Source organism: Mastomys coucha, unplaced genomic scaffold (assembly GCF_008632895.1).
Source record: "Mastomys coucha isolate ucsf_1 unplaced genomic scaffold, UCSF_Mcou_1 pScaffold23, whole genome shotgun sequence".
Classification (NCBI taxonomy): domain Eukaryota; kingdom Metazoa; phylum Chordata; class Mammalia; order Rodentia; family Muridae; genus Mastomys; species Mastomys coucha.
Window position 1 is genome coordinate 31,585,972 of NW_022196906.1, and position 13,092 is coordinate 31,599,063.

The window sequence follows — 13,092 nt, forward strand, 5'->3', positions numbered from 1 at the left end:
AACTAAGGCTTGTTTATCTCAATGCTCTCTGCTCTGGCCGGAGACCAGGTGTTCAATATATATGTATAAGGTAGCAGCTGCGGCTCCCCACACTATACCAGGTTAGAGCTGGAGAGAAGCAAGGTCTGACAATCATGTGGAGATGGTTTATGAAGTCATGAGAGTGGGTGACACGGGCAGGTAAATATTAAAAGGAGTTCAGTGATTGGGTTTAGAAGGACTGATGGCCCTCTAATGTGTCTAATGGTTGGAGTGGAACAGTAATCAGCAAAAGAGACTTTTAAGAAGGGCTACATACTCAAGGCCTGTCTCACGAAGACAAAACAACAGTAAGCTGTGTGATCAAAGCAGTAAATATTTGCTACTAATTCAGCACATTAATGGTGTTCAGTACATTTTCAATGAATAGTTGCCTTGCTTATGACAAGTGAACATGGATGGGTACAATTTACAGTAAGGCAGGATCTGAACTTATCTTTATAATAATTCAAACTATTAAAAAAGCTTAGTGCACAAAATATATGTCAGCCAGAGCCCTGGGGTTCACCACTACCACCATCACCAAGACTACACTGAAAAGGCTTAATATGTTACCACAGAAGAGAAACATGGGCTTAAAGCTCAGTTTCTAGGGGTGGGTTAGAGAGACTTTACTTGTTAGGTATTAGACCACATGACCCAAGGTCTCTGAAGTCCTTAAACACTTCTGTTCAGATGCTGAATTCAGAGGCATTTATACATAGGCTTGGGACAAGTATAGCAAATCCTCCTGTTCCCAGGGAAATCTTCAAGGGGTGTATTTCAATGGCATGTTTATTAAACAAATGCTTGTGACAGATTTCCACAACAGCAACAAATGTTATTCCACAATATCATGTCTTCCTTACTGAAGAAAAAAAGACAATCACAACACCGATGGATTTGGATTACTTTTCATGTTTCGGGGGTAAAACCTGTGGTCTCAATTGTTCTCTGCTTTCAGGTTTTCACTCTTATCTGACTTCATCTTCTTTACCTCTTCTCTAGCCACGTGTCCCCGGAAGGCGGACTGAATTTTGAGAGCAGCCGCCTCCTCCTGTTCTCTTTCTTCCTCAGTAGACTCCCCCTTCATTGAAAGGAGAGAAAGTGAGAGACTTTTCCAAAATGTTTTATTTTGATGCCACAGAAATGCCAGCTTACAGATGCAATTGTTTGAGGTCTGTTGCTTCCTGAGGGGATTCTGGAACACACTGTATGTGTACCCAGGGCTGAATACCAAAGGAACAGGGATTCAGTTTACCACTCTTCAATATGCCTTAATACAAGATCATTGTCTGCATCTTTTCTCTGGTTGTTCCCAGACAGCACCTACTCTAAGTTTCCTGAGAAATTATGTTAGGATGGGGAGTCCTTGAAGTACAGTGTCTGTGTAACATCGGCAGATATGCTATTTTGAAATAATCATGATTAAACAAGATAGAGTAAAATGATAAATTCTAATCTCTAGACGTTTAGACAATTGAAAGCCATACATTTAGAGGTTGGGCATCAAACAGAAAGTCAGTTCCTCTACTGCTATTGGGTTTAACATCAGGGTTGGCAGAACAGTGCATACAGTTTCTTTTAAATTTAGGTATAATTGACAGTTGGAAAAATTCATGGATCCTAAATGTAGAACTGAAAATATATATGGCCCTTAATGTATCTTTTTTAAGCTAAAAAGATGTTAAAGACACATTTAAGAATCCCCAAGTTATCACTTGTTGTGAAAAGTTTAAATATTTTCGCTTTCCCAAACCTTGCTCCTAAGTAGCCATTAATTGTAGTGGTTGGTGTGTGTGTATATTTGTGTATGTTTATGAACCCATCCAAATTTTCTCTACGTATGAGTACATTTACATGAAGACATGCTTTTCATTTTAAAACAAGACCATGCTAATCACAATGGCCTTCGATTACTTTTCCCTGGAACAACAAATCTCTGCACTCCTTCCTGTGCTATTCCTTTGTGTGTAGGTTTGCTCAGTTTGAATGGGAGGGACATGGCCATTGTGCTTCCTTGTACTGATGCCACTCTTCAGTGATTTAGTCACTCAGTCACCTATTGACGGAACTTTGAGCTCTTCAGTCCCCTTCATTACAAACAGTGAGGTACATTTAGCTCAAACTTTTAAATACAAATAGACTGGCATAAAATTCTTTGAGATTATTCTCCAATTGAGTGAATTACTCTTAAGTTAAAAATCAGTGAGACTTTAATACAAACTCACAGTTTTGAATTCCTATTACATCTGATAGCAGTGGTAACTGGATTGTATCGACACTACTCTAGAATAATTAAATAATGTAAGAAAAAGCATGTCTCAGTGGGTGGGAAGTAAAGTTCTCCTTGAGGGGAATGTTCATTCTAGGTATCAAGTGTTGCTGAGATACTAGGACCTGAAAAGGAACTCAAAGGTTTGAATTGTGATATTGTACAGAATGAATTCTTTTACGAAAGCCCAGTCTTTCTTAGTTTTGACTACAAATAATACAGGCAATCATGTGCTGTATTTGTTTGTTTTAATATAATGTGCTATATTAGTAAATGTTTAACTGTCTCTACAGAGAAATAACAAAATAAAACAACACCGCCCTCCTAAAATACTGCCAAAGCTCTGGTTTATAGTGTTACCTTAGCCTCAATAGTCTCAGGTGCCTGACTTTAAATTATCAGAATGATGTTGCATTGTGTGCAATTATCTCCAGGTGACAGCCTTAGCACACCGCTGAACAGAGATAGGTGGCAAGCATCTCTGAGGGGGAACTTTCCTCTCTCTGGATGGCTTTGATAAAGAATATCAAGGCACTCAAGCATTTCTATAGAAGACCTTTCATGGACCATGAACAAGCCATACTCTGTAAAGCCATTTTATTTGGTGGTAAGTAATGGCTTTCCTTGCATTATCTCTAGCCTTTGTCTTTGTGTGGTGTGTGGTGGTGACATAAGTAGTGGAGAAATTTCCAAAGTGGAATATCAATCTAAGAGATGAGAGGAGCCTCCAAGTTCATCTGTCTGCCTCTTCCCATGGAAAGATTTTCTGATCTAGATCTTTAAAGGGAAGAATGAGTTTTTGAAAATAATCTTCCAGTTTATCACTAATTAACATCTAATCATCTAGAAGAAAAATTCTAATTTCAATAATATAACTAGTATGTTGACGTATATTTTATGCACACCTTTAAGGTTAGTGATGCTATTGTGTGTAGGAATACAAAAGTAAATGAAAAATACTACTTACGAAGGGAGTAACTGGTGTTTCTTCTCTCCCAGATGACTTGGCTAGATCTTGTTCACATTTCTCAGTTTGTTCTTGTTCCTAGAATGAGAGAAGAGGGTCACATGGACATTGTTTTGAAGGTAGCTAACTTGTGGACCATGCTGTTTAAGAGAAACTGGAAGTTAGGCTACTAAGAAGCAGGGAGAATTAAAGATATATTTGTCTTCTAACAAGAATTTGTCTTGGAAAAAAGGAAGTGAACAAAAACACGGGATAAACCACTGTCCTACACTAATAGCTGATAAAGTTTGGTAATAAATATTAAAGACAGTCTAAAAAAGTGTTGATAGTTTTCTACAATAGCAATAAAAGTTGATGTATTCCATAGTATGAAGCCCAGATAACTTTTTAATGATAATTATAGATTTAAAACTAAGTCAATATGCTGGGCAGTGGTGGCGCACGCCTTTAATCCCAGCACTTGGGAGGCAGAGACAGGCGGATTTCTGACTTTGAGGCTAGCCTGGTCTACAGAATAAGTTCCAGGAGAGCCAATGCTACACAGAGAAACCTTGTCTCAACCCCCCCCAAAAAAACCCCAAACCCCCCAAAAAACAAAAAACAAAAACTAAGTCAATATTACAGAAGAGAAAGTAATTTGGGGAGAGAGTAATAGGGGATGAAGATCAAGCATCTTATATGAATGCATGAAAATGTCAATCATTGCTTTATGCAATTAAGGTACGATACTATATTAAATCAGGAAAGTGAGTTTCACTTTTGGAGAAAGAAGGAGTCTGACATGGCTAGTACAGTCTTCCACCAAACAGAGGCACTGCTAGCTCATTGCCTTCAGGATGAGTCTTTAACATATAAAATAGAAATCTGAGCATATGGAAGTGAATAAGATAAAACCCTGGGAACCAAAAGTAAAACAAACACTTTGAATTTTCTATGTAACACAAGGACAGAACGTTTTCTCTATTGTATCACTGGCTGTCCTGGAACTCACTCTATAGATCAGGCTGGCTTAGAACTCAGAGATCTGCCTGCTGTTACCTTTCAAGTGTTGGGATTAAAGCTGTGTACTCTCTGTCTATATAGTGATTATATACCTTTATTATTTTTAGATAGGTTTTAGTGCTACTCATGTTGGCACTGAGCCTTTGGGCCCAGGTGATCCTCCTGACTCAGCTTCTGCTGCAATTATGGGGCCAGGCCATTGAGCCCAGCTTTTTTTTTGTTGTTGTTGCTTTTTTTTTTTAATTTAAAATTTTTTTAAAAGTATCTGCAAGTTACTTTCGGTAATACTGCTAAAATATAACCTTTAATTTGGATACATGGGGTCTAGTGTGAGACTTAATTTTATCAGGTTTCCAATTGATGCCAATGATGTTGACCCCACATAAGCTGTCTCAATCAATCTTCCTCATCTCAAACATAGAACCAGATAATGTACTGACTGCCAGGGATGGCACAAACCCAGAGTCCTATGAGATGTGAAAGCAAGACACTGACTTCTAGCATGTAATATAGGCCTTCAACTCAATTCAGGACAGTTTTGGTTAAGAAAGGCTATCTTTGAGAATACTATTAATGATAAAAATGGGTTCAGTTACTGAAGAGATTAACTTTGAAGAAAAAACCCCTATCATTATCTTCCATTTGAATTAGTCTTTTTGTAACATGTAAATGAAAAAAGTTGGACTAATAGTGTTTTATTTTATGAGATGTAATTCATGACTTGTGATACTCAAGTTTAAAGAATACTAGATGGGAGTAATTGTGTAATGACCAAGCCCTCTCTCCTGCTGTCACATTTAAATTCATGATAAGTATTGGTATTCAGTTCAGATACTTTACAGGAGTATTTCTCATCATAAAACATTTCAATATGTTATTTAATGCTTGACATACTTCTCGAAACTTGGGGAGACCATACAATTTATTTTATAGACAAAAAAATATATCCAAATCTGGTGGGTTTATAAGACCATACCTTGAATGCGTGGTTGTTATAGAAGCGGTCCTCTACCTTAGCCCCCCATTCTGCTGGATCAAAGCTGGTTTCTAAATAACAAAAATAATTTTATACTTATTTTGTGTTCAATAAAGTGAACCAAGAACAATGCAGAAACAAGTTTCTTGTTTCAAATCAGAGGTTCTTTACTGACAGTTGAAAAATCTTGCTGACACTGAACAGTCTAGTACTGTAGACATAAATAATTATTAAAATATGATGACCAGTCTAACACTGAATGAGCCCTTAGGTTCATTTACAAAAACATTGAATACCTTCACATCTTCTGTCTTCATAAAACTCTTAAGAAAGTGGAAGACACAGAACAAACGTCAGTATTTTAAATAAATGGACTTAAACATGCATTAGCAAATGCAAAGAAAAGTATATAAAATATAAACTAAAGGATCAGGACATTTGGAAAAGTGAAAAGAAGGGAGAGTTTTCAAATGAGACACATTATGTAAACAGTTCATATAGACAAGTAATATTTCTATTCAAAGATAGTTTTCTTTAACTTTCCACCAGGAAAAACTATGAACTCCAAAAGTAAGATGCTCTAACAAGTCCCATGTGCACATATATGGAGACTATAATTATCAGTCTGCTCTTTATCATTTTATCTATGTATTTTCTGATTATTTTCAAGCCACCCCCAAACACTATATCAGTCTATATATTATCTGCAGACACTTAAATATCTACCTTTAAAATATAAGCATGTACCATTACCACATCTAAAACATTAACAATTCCTTACAATCATCCTGTATCTAGCCAACTATCTAAAATTTCCCCTTTGTCTACTATACTTAGTCACATCAGAGCCTCAAAATGGACACATAATGCCTTTTGTTATGCCTTTTAAGTAATATTTAGTGGAAAATCCACCAGCACTGTATTTTTCTGTGCAGTTTATTTGTTGATGAAATTGGGCCAGTTTTCCTTTGGAATTTTCCAAGGCAGATATTTCTGACTGTGTCCACAGGGGATTGTCCCAGGGTCATTTGCCCTTGAATTCCCTGTAGATTGGTAGCTGGAGCTGCAGGTTTCATATGATTTAGGTTTGATTGTTTTGACAAGAATACTTAATTGGTAGTGCTATCAATCTTCTCAGAAGACAAATCATCCTGTTCTATTTTTATGGGCTGATAATTGTTCTTTAACTTATTTAGGGGTATAAAATGGTAATGCTCAAAATTAAATTAACCAGTATGAATTTTGAGGTGGACTTGATAAAGAAAACAGTCAACTGTTTAGTAACCCTGAAATATGGCCTTTAAATGAAACAAAGGTCAAAGATTTGATTCTTTTTCCAGTTTTCAAAATAACCAGGTGGCTCCCAGCACGTTCTTAAGGTGACCTGACAATGAAGAGTGTGTGTGTCTGGTTTTAGCATTATGAGCTCACAAATACTTAGCAACTTGAGTGATTTCCCATCCACTGACTTCTATATAATTATATTATTATTATTATTATTATTATTCTCTATTTATCCATAATTTGGCCAGTGGTAGCTTATTCGGGTATTTGGAAGCTCCTAGAAATCATTAGGAGCTTGTTTTGTGGGATCCTAAGATGGTCAGCTTAGACTTAACGTATTTATCCCTCATGTATGGAACTGTAGGTCTGGTTCATGGGAAATGGTATTCAGAGATAACTTCGGGGCTAGATGTCTACTAACATTTGGTTGATCACGATTTTGAGGTTTTAAAAATGTATGGAGCCAGAAACTACTTGCATTAAAAGATTTTAAAAGTGTATGCATGTCTATGTGTGTATGTGTACATGCATGCACGCACGCATGCTTTACACAGCATGCTTGGGCCCAGGGTTGGAAGTCAGAGGACAGCTTGCCGGAGTCGGTCCTGAGGCTGAACTCAGGCTTTGAGCCTTCCAGCAGGTGCCTTCACTCTCCGAGTTACATTTCAAAAGAGAAAAGATCATACTGACATTTTAAAGTTCAAGTTCAAAATTACAGAACTTTATTAAACTTTTTTAAAAATTATTTTTATACTCCAAATTTATTCCCAATACTAGCATACTTACTCGATTTATTCTTTTATATACAGTCACAAAGTTTCCAGAGTAACTCTACATATTAGTCAGCATTTATCACTGTCACAAATAACTCAGATAAGTCAAGTTTAAAGAGGAAGGGTATAATTCGGTTTGCAATTTTAGAAGTATCAGTTAAAGACTGATTTGCCTTGTTGTTTAGGCCAGTGCAAAAATTAAAAAAAAAAAAAAACCCTATATGTAATTTGGGTTGTTTTTCACAAATGACAATGAAATGTATAGAGGAGGAACTTCTTGGCTTACAGTTAATAAATATGTAAGTTTGACAGATACTACAGAATTCCTATCCTGTGGATATATGTTCCATCTCTAGTAGGAATGAGTGTGAGGGCTTATTTCTCTTAGTCTTATCTACAAACCATACTGTCAAACTTTTGGCTTTCTGAGAATACATAGTGGTTGTTGGTAGTTGATGATAATTTCTTTTTTTTTTTTTTTAAAAGATTTTATTTATTTTATGTGTATGAGTTCACTGTAGCTGTCTTCAGACACACCAGAAAAAGGCACTGGATTCCATTACAGATGGTTGTGAGCCACCATGTGGTTGCTGGGATTTGAACTCAGGACCTCTGGAAGAGCAGTTGGTACTCTTAACCACTGAGCCATCTCTCCAATCCTCCTTTGTTTTTCATTACTGTATTTGTGACTGTCCCAGGGAAACAAGTAATCAGATCCCCCGGAACTGCAGTTACAGGCAGTTGTAAGCTGCCCAGGTGGCTGCTGCTCTCTGAACTTGGGTCTTCTGGAAGAGCAGAAGTGCTCTTAACCCCAAAGCCATCTCTATATGCCCAGTGAAATTTTGATTGGGATTGTTATTATGGGTCAGTTTGGGTAGCTTCTCATGTTAAGAGCTATTTGTGTTTATTTTTGTGTGAACTGTTTGTTATCTCTTGATATAAATGTATTAAACACATGATTTTTACAAGTTATTTATTAGGATTATTAACTCACTGGGCTGCTGGGATGTAAACTGCAAGCATTTTTCTCAGTTGTTTTGTTTTCTTCATGCTGCTCTGTTACACACAAGCTGACTTCTTGAGCTGTCAGTTCCATCAATCTGTTCCATCAATCTTGTTGCACTTAAGTTTGAAGCAACTTGGCAACAAGATGTTTTTCTTAAGGGATGAAGTATATTTTCTCCCAGCATTTATATGGTTTCTTTTTTAATATTTAAATCTGGAATCAATTTATTATTTATCTGGGTGTATGATATAAAGAATTGATGTGATTTTGTTTTCTCATTTTGATTTCAATATTATATAAGAAGTCCATTTTCTCCTAATGATTTGAGCTATCACTTACACTATATATTAACAGGTTTCCTGTCACAAAAATGAGGATTACTAACCACTGGTGAAAAATGATGGCAAGGGAATTCTTTCCATGCGGGGGACTGGACATTGTTGGTCTAGAAGTCCACTCTCATTTATTTTGCCTTTACTTGTGAAAACTAAGTTTTTATACTGTATCACAATTGGTAATTCACCTTTAGTTGACGTAAGTGGAAGTGGGTGTGGTGCTTAAGTTTTTTTTTCAAATAGTTTTAGCCATTTGTTTTTCAGAGAACTAATATTCTAAGTCCATTAGTCATCAATTGTTTTTATTACTGTGACCTGGTAACAATGACTCAAAATTTTTTTTAATGGTATGTTCCTGAGTTCTAAAATTAAACAAATGACTAAAGATTTTTACTGCATGAATTTGTAAAACTTAATGTTACAATAACCAAATTCATGTTCACACAATCATTACTTTTAATCAGACAATTTATTTTAAGAGCTTTCCCCCACTAATATTGTAGATTGTGCAGTAAATATTCAACCTGAGTGGATATGAAAAAGATATGAGAAAGACCAGCAGGAGTCAGGAAACTGGTGGAAATTTTGAGTTCTTCAAAGGCAGGATCACAAGGGACAGGGGGTGGAGCTGTTCAGTATGTGTGAGCTGTTTGGATTCTAGGCGTGGTCTGGGTTTCCTCTCTCTGTAAAATGATTTATGAAGGAACATCTGTTTGCTTAGGGGTATTTCCAGTCTACTTTGCCTAAAGCAATGATAACAAACCTTATATACCATGATTATTCTAGGCAAGGGTAGGTTTTAAGCACTAACATGATGATAATCATTCCCCTTCTGACCTCTGGGCCAGATCCTCGTCATCATGAATCGTCAAGGCTGGGATTTGGAAATTGGACTTATGAGAGGATGTATAGGAACTTCGCTTTGGCTTGAAATCAAAGTCACTGCTAGCATGAACCTTAGTCTCTATGCAGGATGGGACCTGGAAAGTATCTAGAATGTAAATTACCTTCCCCAGCTGGCAATTCACTTGCCAAAGCAGTTTGTTTCTGTGCCTTCGTTGAAGAACAGTTTCACACACCCCAGCGAAACCCAATTTATTTAATCTAAGGAGTGTTGAATTATTTTTATAACACTTATAATACTTTCAAATGAGAAGAATCAAAATTTAAAGAAAACTGCAAATTATCCTCTCAGGAGGAACAGGCAGTCAGCAAGCAGGGATGCATGAGAATAGGTCTGCCTCCTTCCACACTGCATCCATGAGAAATACAGTGAGGATGGCCTGGAGACTGAACTGTCACATCCTGTTGTCAATAGTAAGAGCTGCATTTGCAACTACTTGCCTCATAAAGGCTTTCTCAACAATGACCATGATTTTTTAAGGTTTTGTGTGTATATGTTTTCATGTTCCCATGTGTATGGGTTCATGTGTGTGTGTGTGTATGTGTGTGTTGGGAGTACTAGATATGTGTTTGCATGTATATGGTGGTCACAGGCTGAAGACATGTACATTCCTCAATCTTAAGTTTTACCATAATGAAATGCTTAGTTTATTTTAAAATTCCTATTTTTTTAAAAAGAGCTTACTCTCTCTTTTCTCTAGAAGGTTCTCAAAATACGCTGCGGCAAAAGCTGGTATATTGTCCGGTTGCTCCCTCAGAATCTCCCGTGTCAGCCCTTCAAGAAGATTTCCAAATCCTTGTGGAATTCGGTAGTGGGTATTGGAGAAAGGAATCGACATCTCCTCGGAAAGAATTGCCTATGGTACCTAAAGATTCAGTGAAAAGTGCCTAATTTAAATTATATAATCACAAGTACCACAAATGAACTCATTATCCCGACTCAAATAATTTCTCAAACACACATACCATATTTTGGACTCTGAAATGAAAAAAAGTCACACAATCCAGGCCCTGGTGCTATATCTCAGTAGATCTGAATTAAATCCATGCAAACCATATTGTGGCAGAAGTGAACTGATTCTCACAACCTCTTCTCTGTCTTCCATAGGCAGGCTGCATCACCGAGGCTGTGCCCATACACACACACACACTAAATGAACATCAAATTCACCCTACCAAGTCTACCTATTTCTCCTAGAGTTTTGAATTCTACCACTGAACCATTTTGTTTTGTTTTTGCTTGTTTTCTGAGACATAGCTCTGGCTGTTCTGGAACTATGTAGACCAGGCTGCTCTCTAACTCAGATCTACTTGTCTCTATTCCAAGTGCAGGGATTAGAGCCAGCCTAGTGGATAATCATCATACTTGGTGAATTATAGTGTTATAAGTGCAGATCCATTAAATTGGACAAATACCTATTTTCAAAGTTAGAGAACCACGTTTTTCACTAGATATATAAGTACTTTGTCTTTCTGTCCTTAAAAGGTGAGGGTAGATTTTGCTAGCCTACAATATTGAAGAGACAATGATTGATGAGAAGCTGGTATAATCAATCCCCTTTACATTGCTAAGAAGAAACTGTTTAAAGTCCAGCACTAGGGAGGCAAGGGAAGGTGGATCTTTGTGAGTTCAAGGAGAGCCTGGTCTTCGTGGTGAGTTCCAGGACAGCCAGGAGCTACACAGAGAAACCCTGTCTCGAAAACCCAACAATCAAACAAAAAGCAAGAAAACAAAAACTAGTCGTTCTAGAAGTTATTATAATTTGTTGAATAATTTCACTTGTTTCTCAGCCCTAACTTCTGAAACATGGCCTATAATGTTCTCAAGCGCCTCTGCTTTCTGATAAGGGATTGAGAAAGGGAGGTCGTGGTTTTGGAATCCAACTTTTGAAGTTTGGAGAGTTTTATTTTCTGGTTTTGTCAGGCCTTCTATTTTATTATTCGAGGACTGGCTTAAAGGTAGCTGACAAAAGATTTGGTCACTGAGAAGAGAGCTTCGGGCCTGGGCTTGTGTTACCAGGAGAAGCGCAAAGGCGGAGCTGGTTGGGGTGGAGGTGGAGGACTAGAGGTTTAACAAGGCCTAACCTGTGGAGACTCTTCCCTTTCTCTCTTTTGGGCACAAACAGGAGATTAGATATCGAATCTTGAAAGTTGTGAGAGCCCTGAACCGGGCGGGGGAGGACAAGCGGTCGAGGGGGAAGGCAGGTCAAACCGTGGGCGGGACGTCGACGACCTAGCGTTCCAGATTCTCCGAGAAAGGGCTTGCCAAGCTCCCTATCTGGTCCAGGAGTTGCGGGAGTGTTGGAGAAGCGGAGAGACTACGACACGAAGGAAAAAGGTGAAGCCTCCACATTGGAGAGGGAGTGGGGGAAACTGCCTCACCTCTTCTTTCTCTTCAAGCTGGTGAGGATGGTTCCAGTGTTTTATCTCGTTGCTGGGTAACCGTTTTTTTTTTTCTTTTTTTTTTTTTTAAACTACGGAGGCCGGAAAGAGACAGGAGCGCCCTGTCCTGAGCCGCTGATGGTTTCGCGTACTGAAGGCTTGAGGGTGGGGCCCGCTAGGTAGACCCTCCCAGGCCCCGCCCATCACGCAAGACCACGCCTCTGTCCCTATCCCCGCCCCCGCCTAAGGACTCTTCCTGAGTCCTGCGGGTTAGTCAGAGCCACTAACATGGTTTCCCCCGGGCCTGTGTTTTGGCTAATGCTGCTCATAATCGCGCGGGTCAGCAGGAGTGCAGGTGAGGTGTCACAGCTCTGCCGGACCCTTGCCTTTGAGATCCTCTGCAGGATCTTGGCATGCGTCCCCTTTAAAGGTCTGGTTTGAGTCAAAACTGGTCTTTTTCCACCTAGTCCTGGCTTAAGGTACTGCTGGGCCCATCGATTGCCTTTTTCCATGCAGAGTCCTTCATTTGCCGCATAGGAGGCAGAGAGAGACTTCGGTTTACCCATTGGAGCAGGCTCCAATGTCCCCAGACCGAACCCTTTAGGAGAGCTCAAAGAGAAGGGGGCGAAGCTAGTTAGATAATATTTGGAAACAGGTGTCTGAGTCATCCAAAATACTTCAACACCTGCCCCCTCAGTGGTGCCCTTGGGGAGGGCTTCCATCGGGATGGATGCCTTGAGGGAATTAAATTTTTACTAGTTTAAGTGGTTATTAGGGCTAAGAAATACAACCCCCTCACTAGCTCAGAATAATTTAAGGTTCAGCTCTAATTTTTGATGCAGTCTAAGAGATATTAGTGGAGGGGTAAGACTCATCACACTGGGGAGGGAGCTGATTCACACTGGCCATTGTATGGGTCAGAGCTTGTCATCTGACTAACCTGGGCTGTACATTGCCCTCAGCACGGAGATACCAAAAGATAGGAATCTGTTCATTTAAAGTAAAGGGTTAATGCTGGATCCACCCACTCTTTCTCTTCTTTGGATCACTGAAAGAGTGGACCCCAAAGACTGTCGATAAATGAAATTTGAGGGGTTGGGAATATAGCTCAGTGGTAAAGGTCTTTTCTGGAATGCTAAGAATTTGGGTTTCCATTATCACAGCAAATGAA

General features: G+C 38.6%; 2 protein-coding genes across 4 annotated transcripts in view; one reads left to right on the forward strand and one right to left on the reverse strand.

The window, feature by feature from the left end:
* Nucleotides 1-797: 797 nt before the first annotated feature.
* On the reverse strand, nt 798-12,078 carry Spa17 (sperm autoantigenic protein 17). Of its 3 annotated transcripts, none has more exons than XM_031344289.1 (5): nt 11,625-12,078; nt 10,225-10,405; nt 5,239-5,309; nt 3,261-3,338; nt 798-1,105 (listed from the first exon to the last, which is right to left on the reverse strand). In XM_031344289.1, exons 2-5 carry the CDS (start codon nt 10,376-10,378, stop codon nt 962-964), a joined length of 447 nt encoding a protein of 148 aa, XP_031200149.1. In that variant the 5' UTR covers nt 10,379-10,405; nt 11,625-12,078; the 3' UTR covers nt 798-961. The 3 variants fall into 3 exon arrangements, with proteins under 3 accessions (XP_031200149.1, XP_031200148.1, XP_031200150.1); XM_031344288.1 differs by having other exon boundaries at nt 11,922-12,076; XM_031344290.1 differs by having other exon boundaries at nt 11,752-11,915.
* Nucleotides 12,079-12,144: 66 nt separating this feature from the next.
* Siae (sialic acid acetylesterase) overlaps nt 12,145-13,092 on the forward strand; it is a 34,936-nt gene continuing 33,988 nt past the window's right edge. The window contains exon 1 of the mRNA XM_031344286.1: nt 12,145-12,276. Within this exon, the coding sequence (XP_031200146.1) occupies nt 12,210-12,276 (67 nt within the window). The 5' untranslated portion in view covers nt 12,145-12,209. The remainder of the gene's footprint in view (nt 12,277-13,092) is intronic.